Source organism: Geotrypetes seraphini, chromosome 1 (assembly GCF_902459505.1).
Source record: "Geotrypetes seraphini chromosome 1, aGeoSer1.1, whole genome shotgun sequence".
In the NCBI taxonomy this organism is placed as follows: Eukaryota; Metazoa; Chordata; class Amphibia; order Gymnophiona; family Dermophiidae; genus Geotrypetes; species Geotrypetes seraphini.
Genome location: NC_047084.1, coordinates 134,655,901 through 134,676,300, shown reverse-complemented (window position 1 = coordinate 134,676,300; position 20,400 = coordinate 134,655,901). Strand labels below are relative to the sequence as shown.

Sequence of the window (20,400 nt, the reverse complement as noted above, 5' to 3'; positions counted from 1 at the left end):
GCGTATCTGGAGGAGTGGTTAGGGTGGGATGGGGGTCGATCTGAACTTAGTCATCCTGCAGGGATAATCGAAGGTTTTACTACACATCCTGAATGGAACTTAAACGTTGTGAGTTAGACGATGTAAAAACAGGTATAAGTGCCAAAAAGGTATCCAAAGTGACCAGAAAATCACTACAGAGACAAAGTAAAGACCCCCACACACACCTCCAGTGTTCACTGTCCCCCTTACACCCCCACAAAGATCAGAATAAAAAAAGTACATACCTGTTTCCAGAACATCAGCACCTGGTATAGTAGAGCTGCACATAGGTATCTTATAGCCTGGAAGGGGTGGGCTAGTGAACCATAGAGAGGAGGACCCAGGCCCATAAGCCACTCTAACCACTACATTTATGGTGGAATATGTGCACCCCCAACCCTCCAATAACCCTACTCTACTGCCATATAGGTGCCACCTGCCGCCATAAGGGCTATTGTAGACAGGTGGGTATAGTGGGTTTTGGGGGGCTCACCATAACCTATAAGGGAGTTCTGGTGCGATGGTTATCTGGCACCCTTTTTGTGAAGTTCACACCTGTGCCATGCCTTGGTGACCAGCCCATTACAAGATTGGCCCCTCCCATGTCTAAATGGTCTTGTTCTGGACGTTTGAGACTTGCGGTATAAAGATGGACGTACTAGGCGTCTGTACGAACAATAGCCTGGACGTCCAGATAGATGATTTAAAAAAAAAAAAAATCTAAGCTAAACTATAAACTAAAACTTAGTTTTGTAGACCAGGTCATCAACCAAATGGAGCTCGACTCGGTTTACCTTAAGTGGTAACATAATACTTTAAGAGAGTAGAAAACAGAAAATCTAAATTAACAAAAGAAGCTAGTTTTCAAAATGTTTAGCTAACAGGAAAGTCTTCAGAGCTTTCCGGAAGTGAAAGAAGGAACCCAAACTTCTTAGTACGAGCGGTAAGTTATTCCATCGCTCAGTCAATTTGAAAACAAAAGAATAACTGAATCTCCTAGTAAGGGAAGGGAATAAGAGTTTTAATTTTTGAGAACTTCTTGCAAGATGAGACCTAAGGACATTCCAAGCTAAAGAAACCAAAGTAGTGAAAATGCCAAATAGGATCTTGAAAGCAATGCATTTAAACTGAATTCTGAGATGCACAGGAAGTCAACGTAATTCCATAAGCAAAGGAGCTCCATGGTCAAATGGACATTTACCAAAGATAAGCTTAGCCGCGGTATTTTGTATCATCTGAAGTCTTTGAAAGGCCCAGATATATTCTAGATGTATTTTTTGAGAATGGGCATTTTGCCACTGCCGACTTTGGGCGTCTAACACCAAACGACCAAATTCGACTTGGACGTTTGTTTTGATGATGCCCCTACGAGGTGAAGCAAAAAAAAAAAAAAAGTAACCCCCTAGAGTCTTTTTGCCGTTTTCTCAGCAGTCGCATTGAATTTCATTGAGAAATTACAGTACAGTAAAGTACAGTAAAACATTGGTTTATGAGCATAATTCATTCCAAAAACATGCTTGTAATCCAAAACACTCAAATATCAAAGCAAATTTCCCCATAAGAAATAATGGAAACTCAGACGATTTGTTCCACAACCCAAAAACCTTAATACAAATTACTATAACGTACTTATATTGCAAAACCTCGCTCATTTAGAACAGTCACTACACTCCCGCAGCGTCAGAGAGAGAAGAACCATCGGCTCAGTTGTGATGATGTGACGCGCGTATACTGTATGTACTCGTATTGCAAGACCTCACTCGTTTAGAACAGTCACTACACTCCCGCAGCGTCAGAGAGAGAAGAACCATCGGCTCAGTTGTGATGATGTGACGCGTGTATACTGTATGTACTCGTATTGCAAGACCTCGCTCGTTTAGAACAGTCACTACACTCCCGCAGCGTCAGAGAGAGAAGAACCATCGGCTCAGTTGTGATGATGTGACGCGTGTATACTATATGTACTCGTATTGCAAGACCTCGCTCGTTTAGAACAGTCACTACACTCCCGCAGCGTCAGAGAGAGAAGAACCATCGGCTCAGTTGTGATGATGTGACGCGTGTATACTGTATGTACTCGTATTGCAAGACCTCGCTCGTTTAGAACAGTCACTACACTCCCGCAGCGTCAGAGAGAGAAGAACCATTGGCTCAGTTGTGATGATGTGACGCGTGTATACTGTATGTACTCGTATTGCAAGACCTCGCTCGTTTAGAACAGTCACTACACTCCCATAGCGTCAGAGAGAGAACCATCGGCTCGGTTTTGATGATGTGACGCATGTATACTGTATGTACTTGTTCAATCCATCATCCTTTCCAAACTAGATTACTGCAATTCCATCTACCTTAGTCTAGCCAAAAAGAGTCTTCATAGACTTCAGCTAATTCAGATCACTGTAGCCAAGTTGATCTTCACAAAACGTAAATTTGACCATGTCTCCCCACTTTTGTCCAAACTCCACTGGCTCCCAATAATCGCTAGGGTTCATTTTAAATGTTCCTGCCTAGCTTTTAAAATCCTACATGGCATCCTCCCTCCTCTAATCCCTCTATCTTGGAACTCCCCGAGTCCCTACAATACGAGGCCCACCCAAAAACTTAAACTTTCCTTCCCCTCACTAAAAGGTATCCTCTATGCAGGAAAACTGGGAAAATCTCTCTTCTTCAGAATTACAGGGCTTTGGAATAACCTTACTACCCCACTACGGACTCAGGTCTCCTTCCAACTATTCCGTAAGCAGCGTCGGAGAAAGAAGAACCATCGGCTCAGTTGTGATGTGTATATACTGTATGTACTTGTATTGCAAGACTTTGCTTGTATATCAAGCTAAAATTTAATAAAATGTTTTGCTCATCTTGCAAAACACTTGCAATCCAAGGTTTTACTGTACTTATATAATCATGATACTTATTGCTATTAAAAAACCCCATTTAATTACTTTAAGCTATGGTGATTTACTGACATTTTAGTTTCACGACTTAGTGATCTGTGAGCGTTAAAAAAGTTTAAGCTAAAACACAGCAAAATGACATCATAGTAGTATAATAACGTGGTAAATAATGGCAGATAAAGACCTGAACGGTCTGGTCTCTCTCATTATTACTTCATGATTAAATTCTCTCTCTTTTTTGGAATTTCAGTGGACTTACTTACATTGCACAAAGCACTAATTTAACCCCCCCTTTTACAAAGCTGCGTTACCGAGCTGTTTCCATCAGGGCCGGCACCAAAAACGCTAGAACGGCTTTGTAAAGGAGGGAGTAAATTTGCGTATGAGATTTTTTTTTTATGCCTCTGAGGTTTACCCTGCTATACCAGCCACCTGTCACTGTAGGTGACCTGTCAAATGTGCTCCGACAATTGGATACTTTTGTCTTTTTGAGAGATACGAAATAACTCTCTTTTTTGAGGGGGAGTGGAGGGGACTCCCCCACTACACTTAAAACATTCACTTCCTATCTAGTGTTAGGGTAAGGGTTATATGATAATTATCGGAACCCTTTACATAAAGCGCCTCAAGCCCCTCCCAAGGGACGGGGCCTGAGGAGTCTGAGCAAATCAGGGCCTTTAATGTATGTATACCTTTCGCACTTGATGGGGTGGCATTTGTCGGAGTGCAATTGTCATGCGCGGATTTGTCGGTGTGCCGTCATTGTAAGGTGGAGGTTGGGATCTGAGGCTTTTTCCTCCTCATTTATCACTGTATCGGTTGCTCTTTTCCTCTGGGCACTTGTTGCATGCCCCTGTATTAGTATCTGTGATACATGTATGCACCTGTTTTGTTTCTGGTGACAAGTAGAAGTGTGTTTGGTTATTACCCTCTAATTTTACTCATGCTAGATTGGCAATAATATGCATTCTCTTTAATTGCTGCCCCCAGATGATTTAATCATCCACAAAGTTCTGTTTCTCCAGTCAAGGACCAAATGGAAGAATGAGGCAGCTTCACTGGTAGCCAGTGGACCAAAAGGTAAGTCTGAGCTGAGATGACCATTAAGATGTAGGAGAGCGGAGCTCTCTCCAGTACAATATTAGGAGTATGATGCCACTCTTCAGCTTCCAATTGCAAAGGACTACATTTCCCAGAAGGTTCAGGGACAGGAGTAAAGAATTAGTTATCTTCTCTCTAAGATGTTGGATGAGGGTCTTCATTAATAAGTTTTTTTTCTTTCTCTAATCTAACTACTTTCACTTCGATTATCAATTTTTAAGTGAATCGAGTCAAGCTCCTTTTGGGGAGATGACACGATATATAAATCCAAGATTTTGTTCTGTATTTCTTTGTATTTACATTACAAAATTTTGAACTAAAAAAAAAACAACAAAACTCAAACTGACCTGGAGTTAGTTGGAAGGTCTGAGAGAAATTACAGTGCAGGTTGTATAAATAAGATATTACAAGATATGCAGGATGAGTGGAATCAGATGCCTGCTTGTTAGTAGTTTTCACAGGATTTGGGTCTGAAAGGAATATTTAGGTAACTGCTCCTGAGATTCTGCAAAGGGATTACATGATGGTACATTTATTAAGGAGGGCTGCCAGGATCCATGGGATTTGATCTGGACTTCAAGAAGATCGGAAACTGAGCACATAGAAACATGATGGCAGTTAAAGGCCAAATAGCCCATCCAGTCTGCCCATCCGCAGTAACCATTATCTCTTCCTCTCTCTAAGAGATCCCATGTGTCTATCCCATTCTTTCACAGTCTTTGTCTCTACAATCTCTACTGGGAGACTGTTCCACACATCTACCACCCTTTCTGTAAAAACGTATTTCCTTAGATTACTCCGGAGCCTATCACCTCTTAACTTCATCCTATGACCTCTCATTCCAGAGCTTCCTTTCAAATGAAAGAGACTTGACTTATGCGCATTTACGCCACGTAGGTATTTAAATGTCTCTATCATATCTCCCCTCTCCTGCCTTTCCCCCACAGTAAACATATTGAGATCTTTAAGTCTGTTCCTATATGTCTTATGACGAAGGCCATATACCATTTTAGTAGCCTTCCTCTGGACAGATCCCATCCTTTTTATATCTTTTTGAAGGTTCGATCTCCATAATTGTACACAATATTCTAAATGAGGTCTTACCATATACAGGGACATCAATACTTCCCTTTTCCTACTGGCCATACCTCTCCCTATGCAACCTAGCATTCTTCTAGCTTTCACCATCATCTTTTCAACCTGTTTGACCACCTGAAGATCATCAATTACTATCACACCCAAGTCCTGCTCTTCTGTCATGCAAGTAAGTTCTTCACCCCCTAAAATGTACCGTTCCTTCGGGTTTTTGCAGTCCAAATGTTTTAGCATTAAATTTTAGCTGCCAAATTTCAGACCATTCTTCAAGCTTCACTAGGTCTTTCTTTTTGTTATTCATACCATCCAGGGTGTCTACTCTATTGCAGATTTTGGTATCATTCGCAAAGAGGCAAATCTTACCTGACACCCCTTCAGCATTATCTATCTATATATATAAAATCGGAGGTATGTATGTGTGTATGTGCCGCGATCACGCAAAAACGGCTTGACCGATTTGAACGAAACTTGGTATGCAGATCCCTCACTACCTGGGGTGATATGTTCTGGGGGTCTCGCGGCCCACCTGCACACGTGGGCGGAGCTACAAACAGAAAATCAGATTTCACCCATTCATGTCAATGGAAAAAATGTAAAAAGCTGCCATTCTCAGAGTAATTCAAAAACGGCTTGACCGATTTGAACAAAACTTGGTATGCAGATCCCTCACTACCTGGGGTGATATGTTCTGGGGGTCTCGCGGACCACCTGCACACGTGGGCGGAGCTATAAACAGAAAATCAGATTTCACCCATTCATGTCAATGGAAAAAATGTAAAAAGCTGCCATTCTCACAGTAATTCAAAAACAGCTTGACCGATTTGAACGAAACCTGGTATGCAGATCCCTCACTACCTGGGGTGATATGTTCTGGGGGACTCGCTGCCCACCAGCACACGTGGGCGGAGCTACAAACAGAACATCAGATTTCACCCATTCATGTCAATGGAAAAAATGTAAAAAGCTGCCATTCTCACAGTAATTCAAAAACAGCTTGACCGATTTGAACAAAACTTGGTATGCAGATCCCTCACTACCTGGGGTGATATGTTCTGGGGGTCTCGCGGCCCACCTGCACACATGGGCGGAGCTACAAACAGAACATCACATTTCACCCATTCATGTCAATGGAAAAAATGTAAAAAGCTGCCATTCTCACAGTAATTCAAACTACCTGGGGTGATATGTTCTGGGGGTCTCGCGGCCCGCCAGCACACGTGGGCGGAGCTACAAACAGAACATCAGATTTCACCCATTCATGTCAATGGAAAAAATGTAAAAAGCTGCCATTCTCACAGTAATTCAAAAACGGCTTGACCGATTTGAACGAAACTTGGTATGCTGATCCCTCACTACCTGGGGTGATATGTTCTGGGGGTCTCGCGGCCCACCTGCACACGTGGGCGGAGCTACAAACAGAAAATCAGATTTCACCCATTCATGTCAATGGAAAAAATGTAAAAAGCTGCCATTTTCACAGTAATTCAAAAACGGCTTGACCGATTTGAACGAAACTTGGTATGCAGATCCCTCACTACCTGGGGTGATATGTTCTGGGGGTCTCGCGGCCCACAACTCTATGTTGCTTGCTCAAGGGTGGGTTCACCCAAGAATTTATATGTTCTTGCTCCTGGAGGTGAAACTAAAAATGTTGTTTATAATCAAGTTTTGCGTTAGTTGTATTGTATTCATTTTGTCAAATATTTCACATTATAATTTGAATATATGTGTGTGTATGTATGTATGTTCCAGCATAACTCTTCAATGCATGGACAGATTTCAACCAAACTTGACATACACATTACTTACTATCTGAGGACAAACACTGTGGGGGTGGGAAGGGGGGATATGTAAAAATGATTGAAAATGACAGATTTTAGTATCTACCCCATAGTGTTTTCGGGCTCACAGATGAATACTCAGCATAACTCTGAAACGCATGGAGAGATTTCAACCAAACTTGGTACACATTTGACTTACTATCTGGGGAAAAATATTGTGCAGGTGGGACGGGGTAAAATACTGTGGGGGTGGGAAGGGGGTGATATGTTAAAATTATCAAAAGCGACAGATATTAATGTCCAACCCATAGTTTTCGGGCTCGCAGAGATGAATACCGACACTCCCGATGCCGTTTAAGTCTAAGTTCAGCCCCATAGAGAGGGACATTCCTTTGGGACATGTGGAGGGTAGGGGGTTGGGACATGGGGGTGGGGCATATGGGACATGTGGGGGGGGGGGTAACGTGGGGGGTGGGACATGTGGGACATAGGGGGGTGGGACATGTAGGGGGTTGGACATTTTGGGATAAATAAATATCCGGGCAACGCCGGGTAATCAGCTAGTTGCTTATAAAAATGTTAAAAAGAACAGGCCCAAGTACAGAACCTTGAGGCACACCACAGGTAACATCCCTTTCCTCAGAGCGATCTCCATTGATCACTACCCTCTGTCATCTTCCACTCAACCAGTTCTTGACTCAGTCCATCACTTTAGGACCCATCCCGAGGGAACTCAGTTTATTTATTAGACGTCTGTGTGGAACATTGTCAAAGGCTTTGCTAAAATCTAAATACACCACGTCTAGCACACATTCTCTATCCAATTCTCTTGTCACCCAGTCAAAGAAATTTATCAGATTTGTCTGACAAGACCTGCCTCTAGTGAATCCATGTTGCCTCCGGTCCTGTAATCCACCGAATTCCAGAAACTTGACCATTCTCTGTTTTAAAAATGTTTCCATTAATTTGCTTACCACAGAAGTCAGACTTACCAGCCTGTAATTCCCTACTTTTTCCTTACTTCCTCTTTTGTGGAGAGGGACCACATCCACCCTTCTCCAGTACCACTCCCGACTCTAGAGAAGCATTGAAAGGGTCAGTCAGTGGAGCTACCAGAACTTCCCTAAGTTCCTTCAGCACCCTCAGATATACACCATCTGGTCCCATCGCTTTGTCTACCTTTAATTTAGCTAGCTCCTCACGAACACAACCCTCTGAAAATCAATCAAGGTCTACCACTCCTCCATCCCTATTCGCGATTGTCTTCTGCGGTCCAACTAATGGCGCTTCAGCTGTGAACACCGAACAGAAATATTTCTTAAGCAATTCAGCCTTTTCCTTATTGGGAGTAACATTAGATCAGGAACTTACCTATCATGACCAGATTAGTTCAGTGGTTAAAAATTGTTTTTATAAATTACGTCTCATTAGATCCTTATCAAAAGTCTTAAAGCCCGAGGCCCTTAACATTTTAATACATTCATTAATCATTTCAAGGCTGCATTATTGTAACTCTTTATATCAGGGCATAACACAAAAAGAAATAAGAAGGTTACAGATAATACAAAACAATAAAAATTACACTACATAAGAACATAACATAAGAACATAAGCAGTGCCTCTGCCGGGTCAGACCACAGGTCCATCCCGCCCAGCAGTCCGCCCCCGCGGCGGCCCAACAGGTCATGACCTGCCTTAATCCCCAGAAGGGGCCCCCTTGCCCCCAAGGTTTCTCATCGAAGTCCTATCTTCCCATCAAAGTCCTAACCCTCCGGCCTTGCACCTGCACGACCTGGTGACCTGTCTATACTTATGCAACACCCCAGCACCTCCCTCAGGACCCCACGATCCCCTTTTCCCTCAGGAATCCGTCCAATCCCTGTTACTCCACTTCTACAAGCAGCTCATTGGCTACCAATCACACATAGAATAACCTTCAAAATTTTACCTTTGACTTTTAAAATGCAGCAAACTCATGCTCCAACTTTTTTACATTGTTTCTTAATACCGTATTCTCCATCCAGGGCATTGAGATCAACACAACAGCTATTGACTATCCCTTCATTAAAGATAATAGGAAGCAGAAGATCTACCATTTTCTCAGTTATAGCACCCCAGCTTTGGAACAATCTACCTATTTATATTCGTAATGAATCTTCTTTAGACAAATTCAAACGTTCCTTAAAAAGTTTTTTATTCAAGGACGCTTTTGAAAAATAGACAACACAATTTTACAAATCACCAAACTTCTTAGATCTAAATTAGACTTCTGTATAGATTACAGATTCATCTTTTTCTTTTTTTCTCTTCTTTCTTTCTTTTTTCTATTTTCTCCTTTTTGTGTTACCTACCAAATGTGCTCCCCGCTAAATGTTTTCTTTCTCTCTTTAAAGATTGTAGTTCATCCCCTTCACCTTCTGTACCAGTTATGTTTTAGAATGGATAGAATTTGACTGTAACTATGTAAAAGAGTTTTGTTCTGCCCCCCATTTTTAAAATGTTATACGCTTTGAAGCTTTTGATATTGCGTACATATCAAAAATTTAATAAACTTGAAACTTAAACTTCTACATATTCCTCCCCTTCACCTTTGAGTCTCACAATGCCACTTTTGCACTTCTTCCTCTCATTGATATATCTAAAAAAAATCTTGTCTTCCCATTTTACTGTGTCAGCTATTTTTTTATATGTTTGAGCTGGAAAGAGATTAGGTGAGATCTGTATCAATGAAGGCAACAAACTCAGTACTCAAAGGATTGAGTTGGCTTCATTCAGGGGATGGAGTTGGGCAATGTTGATTAGGAATGTACAAAGTAGACATACATATCATCCATGTCTGACAACCCTGTGAGTGCTATCTTATATCTGTTGAGAATCATATCTGCTTAAAATCACTTATGTCAGATTAAATTACTGCACAGAGAAACTAATATTTGAAGAGGAGAATGTGTTCTTTCTGAAGAGGTTCGGATAGGTGACATTAGCTCTGGCAGTGGTTCTCATCCTCATCCATAGACATATCTGTCAAGTGGGTTTTCAGGATATCAACAATGACTAAGCTGAAGATCGCGTTGCACGTGTTACCTCCTTTTGGTGCAAATCAGGCATATTCATTGTGGATCGCCTAAAAATTGTTCTTCGCTAGGAGCACTTTGAGCTTTATTTCAGTTTACACTAGGCAGTGAGGCCTTGATTCTAGACAAGACGCCTACACTTAGGTACCTAGATTGGCGCACCTAGCTGATCTAAGCTTTAATTTTTTTAATTGACTTCATTGCCGCTAATAATTGAAAGTGCCATTAAAAATCAATTAAAATAACAATATGAAAAAAGTTATATTCCGATAGGCGCCTACAACTTTGATGTAGACGTCTACATTGAGGCATCTATTGGCAAGTATGCATACTTAGGGGCAGATTTGGGTGGGGGGTGGGGGGCGGAGTTTGAACGTGGATTGAGTTAGGCATCAGTATTTTAGGCCAAGCAAACCCTGGCTTAATATACCAGTGCCTAAGGTGTATATGCCTAGTGGTGCTTAAGTCAATTTAAGTGCCACTAGACGTGATTCTACAAACATACAGTAGATGCTGCTTTTCTAGGTGCCCATCGAGTTAAGTGCCCTGAGTGCAGACTGAACAGCTGCATGTTTTGGCTACTGACTTGGCTATGGCCCGCCTCTTCACACAGTGCCTTAGACCAGTGATTCCCAATCCAGTCTTCAGGCACACCCAGCCAGTCGGTTTTTCAGGATATCCAGAATGAATATGCTTGAGGTATGTTCTCTCAGGCTTCCATATCTAGAATCATGATTGCAGACGCGGCAAGAACCAGACAAATGCAGCAATCTTGCATGGCATACAGTCTATCTCGCGCATATTCATGGTGAACATCCTGAAAAGCTGATTAGCTTTGTGTGCCCTGAGGGTTGGTTGAGAGCACCTGCTTTATAGCAGCAGGGTAGGGTGCACTTTACAGTGTCTCTGACCAGTCACATCTGTTCTAGGTTGCATTACATTCTGGAATATATTCAGGGGAGGTACAGTATTCGCTTGCTTTCCTGGAGTAAGTACTCTTTTACATTTATTTTGTCAGAATTACTATTACTTCATTGCTAATCTTTAATTATAAGAATACAAATCGTGGGTGAAATCATTTTGAATAGAATTTTTCTGAAATTATGAAAATAATTTTTCTGAAATGTGTCAGAATTCCTGTTACTTTTTTGCTAATCTTTAATTATAAGAATACAAATCGTGGGTGAAATCATTTTGAATAGAATTTTTCTTGAAATTTTTCTGAAATTATGAAAATAATTTTTCTGAAATGTGTCAGAATTCCTGTTACTTCTTTGCTAATCTTTAATTATAAAAATACAAATCGTGGGTGAAATCATTTTGAATTTTTCTGAAATACGGTAGGGAATTATGAAAATGTATGTTAAGATTAAAAGAGTTAACGAGAAGGAAACATCTACATACTATTCTGGATTCTTGAAGATTAATGTCCTGGCCTTGATCCTGGACTCTTAAAGGCAGCATGAGCTACAGTTTCCAGAGAGTGTTAACCTTTGCACACCAGCATGTCCCTGTCTGTCCCGGTGGGTTCACAAAGTCCTGGATGCCAGTTAAGCTTTGTGGGTCTGGCATCTGGTCTGTGATTTACAAAAAGAGATTATGTGCTCTGCCCTTTTCCAGTAGCTAGGTGAGACATTCTAGACTCCCACCCAGTCCTTCCTGCGCCTTTCTACTGTTTTAGTCTGTTTATGCTTCTCCAAGCTGATTCTTGGAAGTCTGTCAGCCCTCGGGGGCTGGGAAGAATTTTGTATATATGTTTCCATCTTATATGGGAGTCGTTCTGAGCGGTTGCCATTACTGTTTGAGTTACTTGAGCAGAACAGTTTGTTTCTAAGCTTGTTGCTACAAATGCCTCTTCTTCACGGTGTATTGGGTGTTTCTGAATGCTTATGTACTAACTGCAGCTGGAGCTAAGGAGCCCAGTGAAGTACAGCCGAGGCAAAAGGGAAAATCCAGAGTGGATTTCTTCTGCAAATGCACGCAGCTATGTCTCTAGAATGTCTCAAACGAAAACACGTCCAACATACCGGAACCTGAGCAATTCTTCAACGGAAGTCAGGCAGAAAAATTAACATCCATAGAAGTGAGCCTTGAGGACGTTCGTAGGCAGATAGAAAAACTAAAAACTGACAAATCCCCGGGTCCGGATGGCATACATCCAAGGGTTTTGAAGGAATTAAAGGAGGAGATAGTGGAACTACTGCAGCAAATTTGCAACTTATCCCTGAAAACAGGCGAGATCCCGGAAGATTGGAAGATAGCCAACGTTACGCCCATCTTTAAAAAGGGATCAAGAGGTGACCCGGGAAACTACAGGCCGGTGAGCTTGACTTCAGTTCTGGGGAAAATGGCAGAAGCACTGATAAAAGAAAACATTGATCAACATTTTGAAAAACATGAACTTCTGATAACCAGCCAGCATGGTTTCTGCAAGGGAAGATCGTGCCTAACGAACTTATTGCACTTCTTCGAAGGGATCAACAAACGGATGGACAAAGGAGACCCCATAGACATCATATATCTAGATTTCCAAAAAGCCTTTGACAAGGTGCCCCATGAACATCTACTCCGGAAACTGAAGAACCATGGGGTGGAAGGAGACGTGCATAGATGGATCAGAAACTGGTTGGAGGGTAGAAAACAAAGGGTAGGAGTGAAGGGTCACGAGTGGTGTCCCGCAGGGCTCGGTGCTCGGGCCGCTGCTATTTAATATCTTCATAAATGATCTAGAAACAGGAACGAAGTGCGAGATAATAAAATTTGCGGACGACACCAAACTATTTAATGGAGCTCGGACTACAGAGGACTGCGAAAAGTTGCAAAGGGACTTGAACAAATTAGAAGAATGGGCGGCGAAATGGCAGATGAAGTTCAACATTGAAAAATGTAAAGTATTACATGTGGGGAGCAGAAACTCGAGGTACAACTATACAATGGGAGGGATGTTATTGAATAAGAGTACCCAGGAAAGGGACTTGGGGGTAATGGTGGACATGACAATGAAGCCGTCGGCACAGTGTGCAGCGGCCGCTAAGAGAGCGAATAGAATGCTTGGTATAATCAAAAAGGGTATTACAGCCAGAACGAAAGAAGTTATCCTGCCGTTGTATCGGGCGATGGTGCGCCCGCATTTGGAGTACTGCGTCCAATATTGGTCGCCGTATCTTAAGAAGGATATGGCGTTAGTCGAAAGGGTTCAAAGGAGAGCAACACGTCTGATAATAGGTATGGAAAACCTGTCATATTCTGAGAGATTGGAGAAGCTGGGTCTCTTTTCCCTGGAGAAGAGGAGACTTAGAGGAGATATGATAGAGACTTACAAGATCATGAAGGGCATAGAGAGAGTAGAGAGGGACAGATTCTTCGAACTTTCGAAAAATAAGAGAACAAGAGGGCATTCGGAAAAGTTGAAAGGGGACAGATTCAAAACAAATGCTAGGAAGTTCTTCTTTACCCAACGTGTGGTGGACACCTGGAATGCGCTTCCAGAGGACATGAAATGGGGATAGAGGGGTATAGATAGAAGATTACTGCACAGGTCCTGGACCTGTTGGGCCGCCGCGTGAGCGGACTGCTGGGCACGATGGACCTCGGGTCTGACCCAGCAGAGGCATTTCTTATGTTCTTATGTCTCACCTACTGCACTGGAAAAACATAGAAACATAGAAACATAGAAACATAGAAATTGACGGCAGATAAGGGCCACGGCCCATCCAGTCTGCCCACCCTAATGACCCTCCCCTACCTTTACCTTGTGAATAGATCCCACGTGTCGATCCCATTTGGCCTTAAAATCAGGCACGCAGCTGGCCTCAATCACCTGAAGTGGAAGACTATTCCAGCGATCAACCACCCTTTCAGTAAAAAAGAACTTCCTGGTGTCACCTCGCAGTTTCCCGCCTCTGATTTTCCACGGATGACCTCTTGTTGCCGTGGGACCCCTGAAAAAGAAGATATCTTCCTCTGTCTTGACTCTGCCTGTGAGATATTTGAACGTCTCGATCATGTCTCCCCTCTCTCTGCGCTCCTCGAGTGAGTATAGCTGCAATTTTTCCAGCCGTTCCTCGTACGGGAGATCCTTGAGTCCCGAGACCATCCTAGTGGCCATTCTCTGGACCGACTCCATCCTCAGCACGTCCTTGCGATAATGCGGCCTCCAAAATTGCACACAGTACTCCAGGTGGGGCCTCACCATGGATCTATACAATGGCATAATGACCTCCGGCTTACGGCTGACGAAACCCCTGCGTATGCAGCCCATGATTTGTCTTGCCTTAGATGAAGCCTTCTCCACTTGATTGGCAGCTTTCATGTCCTCACTGACGATCACCCCTAAGTCTCGCTCTGCTACTGTTCTTGTTAGGATCTCACCATTAAGGGTATAAGTCCTGCATGGATTTTGGCTACCCAAGTGCATAACTTTGCATTTTTTGGCATTGAAACTGAGTTGCCAGGTCCTAGACCAGCGCTCCAGTAGGAGTAGATCGTGCATCATGTCGGGCATTGAGTTTTTGTCCGTTGTGCTTTTGCCCACTACATTGCTTAGCTTGGCGTCATCGGCGAATAGTGTTATTTTACCTCGGAGCCCTTCTGTCAAGTCACTTATGAAGATATTGAACAGGATCGGGCCCAAGACCGAGCCTTGGGGCACTCCACTGATCACCTCTGTCATTTCAGAGGGGGTGCCGTTTACCATAACCCTTTGAAGCCTACCTCCAAGCCAGTTCCCAACCCATTTTGTCAATGTCTCGCCCAATCCTATAGAACTCATTTTACTTAGCAACCTGCGGTGTGGTACACTGTCGAATGCTTTGCTAAAGTCCAGGTACACGATGTCCAAGGACTCCCCAACATCTAGCTTCCTCGTCACCCAGTCAAAGAAGCTGATCAGGTTGGATTGGCAGGATCTCCCCTTAGTAAATCCATGTTGACGGGGATCCTGCAGGTTCTCCTCATCAAGGACACTAACACAAAAAGTGTTAGTGTGTTGAGCTACGCGCAGACGAGGAAGGGAGGAGAGGATTGCCACCACCTACTGCATTCAATAATACAGTCCACACACGCACACCAGGATCTCTTTCTAAAAAGGAAAACGTAAATTAGTTAAAAAAAAATAAATTATACAATCCACACAGGATTGTGGTGCAAAGTACTGTGATTCCTATTTTTGATTATTATAACAGTTTGTTGAGTGGATTATCAAAGAACGCTCTGCGGAGCCTGCAAATTGCTCAAAATCCAACCGCACATATTTTATATGGCTTGTCTAGATTCGAATATATTTCACCTGTTCTCAAGTAGAGAATGACATGGGGACAAAATTTTCCCCGTCCCCGCAGATACTAAATTTTCCCTGTCCTGTCCACGTGAGTTTTGTTGCTGTCCCTGTACCTGCCCCATTCCCGTAAGCTCTGCCTTAACCGCACAAGCCTCAATCACTTATGATTTTAAAGTGTTTGAGGCTTGTGCAGGTGAGGATGGAGCCTGCAGGATTGGGGGCAGGGACAGGAAAAGAACTTGCGCGGACGGTACGGGAAAATGAGCTCCCACGGGAACAGGGAAAAATTTGTCCCCCGTGTCATTCTCTATTTTCAAGTAATTGCATTGGTTACCAATTATGTTTCATATTCAATATAGAATCTTACTTTTAGTTTTTAAGGTTGTCCCTGGTCAGATTTCTGTTGTGATAGCTTTGTCACTGCATTTACATCAGCCAGTCTGATTGCTTAGATCTGAGTCTAGGAATTTATTGAATGTGCCTTCTTTTCGTACTGTGTTTTTGGATGAATATAGGTTGTCCATTTTTTATATTATTGGTCCTGTTTATGGAATGAACTGCCATTGAATATATGTGGAATTAAAAGATTGGACAATTCTAAAAAGAACCTAAAGACATTTTTATTTTAGAAAGCTCTTGGGATTATAAGATCCAGTCCCAGGTATGCTGTTTAAGAAATTGCTGTATTTGAATATGTGTTTCTTCATTGATTGTTTTAACTTCATATGAGCAGATCAGACGCCTGGTTTCGGGGAATTCCCTGTATTCTTCCTTCTCCTGTCTTCTTCTGTAAGGCTGTGGCCAGCTTTGGTACGAACTGAAGAGGGAAGCAGAGACCACAGAGAAGGAGGAGAAGTTGAAAAACTGTGATTGACACCTTCTACAGTATGCTCATGAGCACAGATGGATAACCCTATGGTTCAGTATACCATCCCTATCTACTGGAAAAGATATTATTAAGAACCTAATCTCTTTTTTTATGCTGCAGAAGTTAAACTGCTTCTGCCATAGAAATGTACAGGGCCTTTTTTTTTTTTTTTTTTGGGGGGGGGTTGGCTTTTGGAAGTTGCAGTCCAATCTGATCCATTTTTACACTGGCTGTGTACAGTAATTGCTTCAAATTTTTTGTATTGTACACCACTGAATACTCTTGTCAATAGCGGTATATCAAAATAATCAATCCAATTCAATCCAAATGTTTTCACCCTTTTTTTCCTCATGCCAAATTTAATATCTAAAAGAAATTATGTTAAATTCTGTGTTATTTTGCCCCCTAGACAGATTGGCATTCTGGACCCCTTCTGTATAATTCTTTCCAACTTCTATTTGGTTGAAAAAAAATAAAGGAAGAATGTGGGAATTCTATGTTATTAAAAGATGCTGTTTTACTCCTCGGGATCTAGCTATGTAATTGTAACCTGGGTTGGCCACTGTTGGAAACAGAATACTGAGCTTGATGGACCTTCAGTCTGTCCCAGTATGGCAGCTCTTATTTTTTATGTGAGTCAAGTATAGAACAATCGAGCTATTGTGACATCACTGATGAGGTTGGCTCTTAGGCATTGGTGGAATGAGGCATTATGGCATCACAATCTCAGCTCTGGAATGTTGCTACTCTGTGGGTTTCTGCCAGTTACTTGGGACCTGGGTTGGCCACTGTTGGAAACAGGATACTGAGCTTGATGGACCTTCGGTCTGTTCCAATAAGGCAAGCCTTTCCTCTTGACTTTGATTTGCTCTTTATCTCCAGTCTCTGTACAGATCTGTTATCAGTGACCTTTCCACCAATGCCGATGATTCTCTCTTGTGTGCAGCTGACCAGCTTGGTCATGTGTACATCTGGCACATATCTATGTATGCACATCACGGCCGAGAAGCGCAACCACCAGTCTGTAAGTAAAATTTCAGCTGCCTTACAGAATATTCATTTATCTTATTATATAATAAAAATAATTATTTTGCCTTCATTGTGCAGTGTTTCAGACCTGGAGAGCTCACAACTGCAATATCACAAGGTAAGGTCAACTTATCCAACAAGGAAAGAAATCATATGACCCATGAAATAAGGATCTTTGTGCACACATAATTTTACATCCCTTACCCTTCAGCCAGTTTCCTAAATTTCAGCATTGACCTGTAGCCAGTCTCCTGCCCTGCACTTAATCCCATGACTTTTTTTTCCAAAATCTTCTGTTCTTCAGCTATTCCCCAGTTTCAATATATTTGTTTTTTGGGGTATTTTGGTTCTTGATTTTGAGGGCTTACCATATATACTCGAATATAAAGCAACCCGAATACAAACCAAGGTAACCTTTTTTCCCTCCAAATAGGAGGAAACAAGGTTGACTCGAATATAAACCAGTAGGTTAATATTCTAGTACCCTGTCCTGCCTGGCCCTGCATCCAGCCTCCCCTCACTCCCTTTCCTGCTCTGCCAGGCTCTGCACCCAGCTCCCCCTCCCTTCCTGCCAGGCTCTGCACCAAGCTCCCCTCCCTCCTTGCCCTGCCAGGCTCTGCATCCTGTCCCCCAACCGATGCCTTGCAGGCCTCCACCGGGTCTGTCGCAAGAACTGGTGGTCTAGTGGTAGACTGGGGCATGAGGGATCCCTCCTACCTCCTGTCTCGGCTGACTCAAATAACTTTTACCTCACTCCCGCCTCCTCAATGTACCTTTTGAATCCCTGTTGGTCCAGTGATGAACCATGCAGAGCCGCTAGCTGAATGGCTGCCGTTAGCATTCTGAAGCGGGGGTAGAGTATGGAACCTCCCCAGTACACTTATAACTGGTCACGCTCCTGTTGGGGGGGGTTGGGAGGGGGAACCCCCCAGTACACTGAAAACTTCTGTTCTCTCGCTGTTCGGGAGTTTTCAGTGTAGTGGGGGGGGTTTTCCCCCACACACATTCCCAGTGGGAGTGCGAGCAGTTAGAAGTGTACTGGGGTTTCCCCCCCTCAGAATGCTAATGGTAAGGCATAAATGCGGTGGAACCAGCAGCACATATTTGTCCTGCGTGCAGGTGTCGGCGCACGATTGTCAGTGCGCCAATGTCCGCGCTTTTGACATGCTACCACAGCAAGGGTATAGGGGATGTACAGTGCTCCCCTGGTCATTCGCAGTCCGTGATTCGCGGTATTTTCTGACTGCAAAGGGGAGGCAGGAGAGGGCAGTTGGAGAGGCACGAGAGGGCAGCCGGAGCGCAGGCGAATGAAGGAAATCACTCGCTTTATGCTCCGACCGCCTCTTCCTGTACTAAAGTTTAGCCTTACCAATCAGGAGCTGCGTGTCAAAGCTAAACCTAAAATTAGAAATTTTGGTTATAAATAACCCATGCAACTAGCATATTGTGATTGGGTTTAAGAGATCATGTGATTGTATGTAGCATCCCATTTCCTGCTTGAATGCCTGGGGGCTTGTACTGATATGGTTACCTGATACATCATCTTTCGGTGACTGGTCAAAAGTGTGCGTCAACAAAGGTGCGCCGACAACTCAGCACAGACAACTGAGCGCAAGACGGAAGCGCGCCGAAGAAAAACAGTATTTTAAAGGGCTCCGATGGGGGGTGTGGGGAGAAACCCCCCCACTTTACTTAACAGAGATCGCGACGGTGTTGTGGGGGGTTTGAAGGTTGTAACCCCCCACATTATACTGAAAACTTCACTTTTTCCCTAAAAAAGAGGGAAAAAGTAAAGTTTCCAGTAAATGAGGGGGGTTACAACCCCCCATAACGCCGGCACAATCTCTATTAAATAAAGTGTGTGGGGGGGGGGGTTCCCCACCAACACCTCCCGTCGGAGCCCCTTAAAATACTGTTTTTCTTCGGCGCACTTCCACCTTGCGCTCAGTTGTCTGCGCTGGGTTGTCGTCGCGCCTTTTTGTCTATGAACCTCATCTTTCTGCTCTGCACTGACTAAGATGATTTCTGCTGTATGACTGCATTGAATTAACTGAATGCAAACACTCTGCGTATGTGGCATCTCTCTCTCTTGGGGCAGTATCATCCTGGTGAAGGGGCAGCAGCTGTGTCTTACCTCTTCGCTGGACTGCACTGTGCGGCTGTGGAGCTTGCAGGGGGAACATGTCGGTGAGTGCAAGAAAAGTGTTGGCAGGCAGCACAAACCTCAGGTAATAAGGGTCTGATTGTGGGCCTTGACGTGGTTGTGTTAGATATAGGCGTCAGAACGGGGGAGGCCACAGGGGCCTGGCCTCCCCATAACTTGGCAGGGAGGAGCCATAGGCATCTGCGCCAATCAAGGCATCTGTAACGGGGAGAGTGTGGTGCAGTGGTTAAAACTACAGCCTTAGCACGCTGGGGTTTTGGGTTCCAACCCACGCTGCTCCTTGTGACCCTGGGCAAGTCACTTAATCCCCTCATTGCCCCAGGTACATTAGATAGATTGTGAGCCCACCACGACAGACAGGGAAAAATGCTTGAGTACCTGAATAAATTCATGTAAATCGTTCAGAGCTCCCCTGGGAGAACAGTATAGAAAATGGAATAATAGTGTGAAAAGTTTCAGCCTCTGATAACCAGAGCTGCTATTGTGACATCATAATGCCTCATTCCACCAATAAGAGCCAACCTCATCAGTGATGTCACAATGGCTTCATTGTTCTGTACTTGGCTCACTTCTGCTATTGTATTGGAGGAGAGTGTGGCGCAGTGGTTAGAGCTATAGCCTCAGCACCCTGAGGTTGTGGGTTCAAATCTACACTGCTCTTTGTGATCCTAGGAAAGTCACTTAATCCCCCCATTGCTCTAGGTACATTAGATAAATTGTGAGCCCTCCAGGACAGACAGGGAAAAATGCTTGAATACCTGAATAAATTCATGTGAACCATTCTGAGCTCTCCTGGGAGAACGATATAGAACATTGAATGAATGAATAAAAAATCTTCAGGCAGCCAGCAGTGGCAATGAGGTGAGCCTGCTGCCATTGGCCTGGAACCCTTCATTCTGCAGCATCCCGCCTATGGGGAAACAGGAAGTAGCTGCAGAATGAAGACTTCCAGGGCTCGTTGATGCTGCCCAGAGATTTAAAATTACAGTGACTATGGAAGGTAGGTGGGGGAGTCAGAAGCTGGAGAGAGAGGGCGTGCCATAGGATCCCATTGGGGCTAGGGCAGAACTTTTGGGACCCCCAAAACAAAAAAAG

General features: G+C 43.5%; 1 protein-coding gene across 9 annotated transcripts in view; it reads left to right on the top strand.

Moving 5' to 3' along the window:
• Window positions 1-20,400, top strand: part of LOC117357784 (WD repeat-containing protein 64-like) — a 163,087-nt gene that overhangs the window by 115,502 nt on the left and 27,185 nt on the right. For 4 of the 9 annotated variants that reach the window (XR_004538861.1, XM_033938907.1, XM_033938890.1 and 1 more), the window contains exons 20-24: window positions 3,906-3,995; window positions 10,896-10,954; window positions 16,995-17,136; window positions 17,220-17,259; window positions 19,240-19,328. Coding sequence is in view for 6 of the 9 variants with exons in the window: in XM_033938907.1 (XP_033794798.1) it covers window positions 3,906-3,995; window positions 10,896-10,954; window positions 16,995-17,136; window positions 17,220-17,259; window positions 19,240-19,328 (420 nt within the window). In the remaining 3 variants the exon portion in view is untranslated. Of the gene's footprint in view, window positions 1-3,905; window positions 3,996-10,895; window positions 10,955-16,994; window positions 17,137-17,219; window positions 17,260-19,239; window positions 19,370-20,400 lie in introns of all 9 variants that reach the window. The other 5 variants (XM_033938918.1, XM_033938926.1, XR_004538864.1 and 2 more) reach the window with 4 other exon arrangements.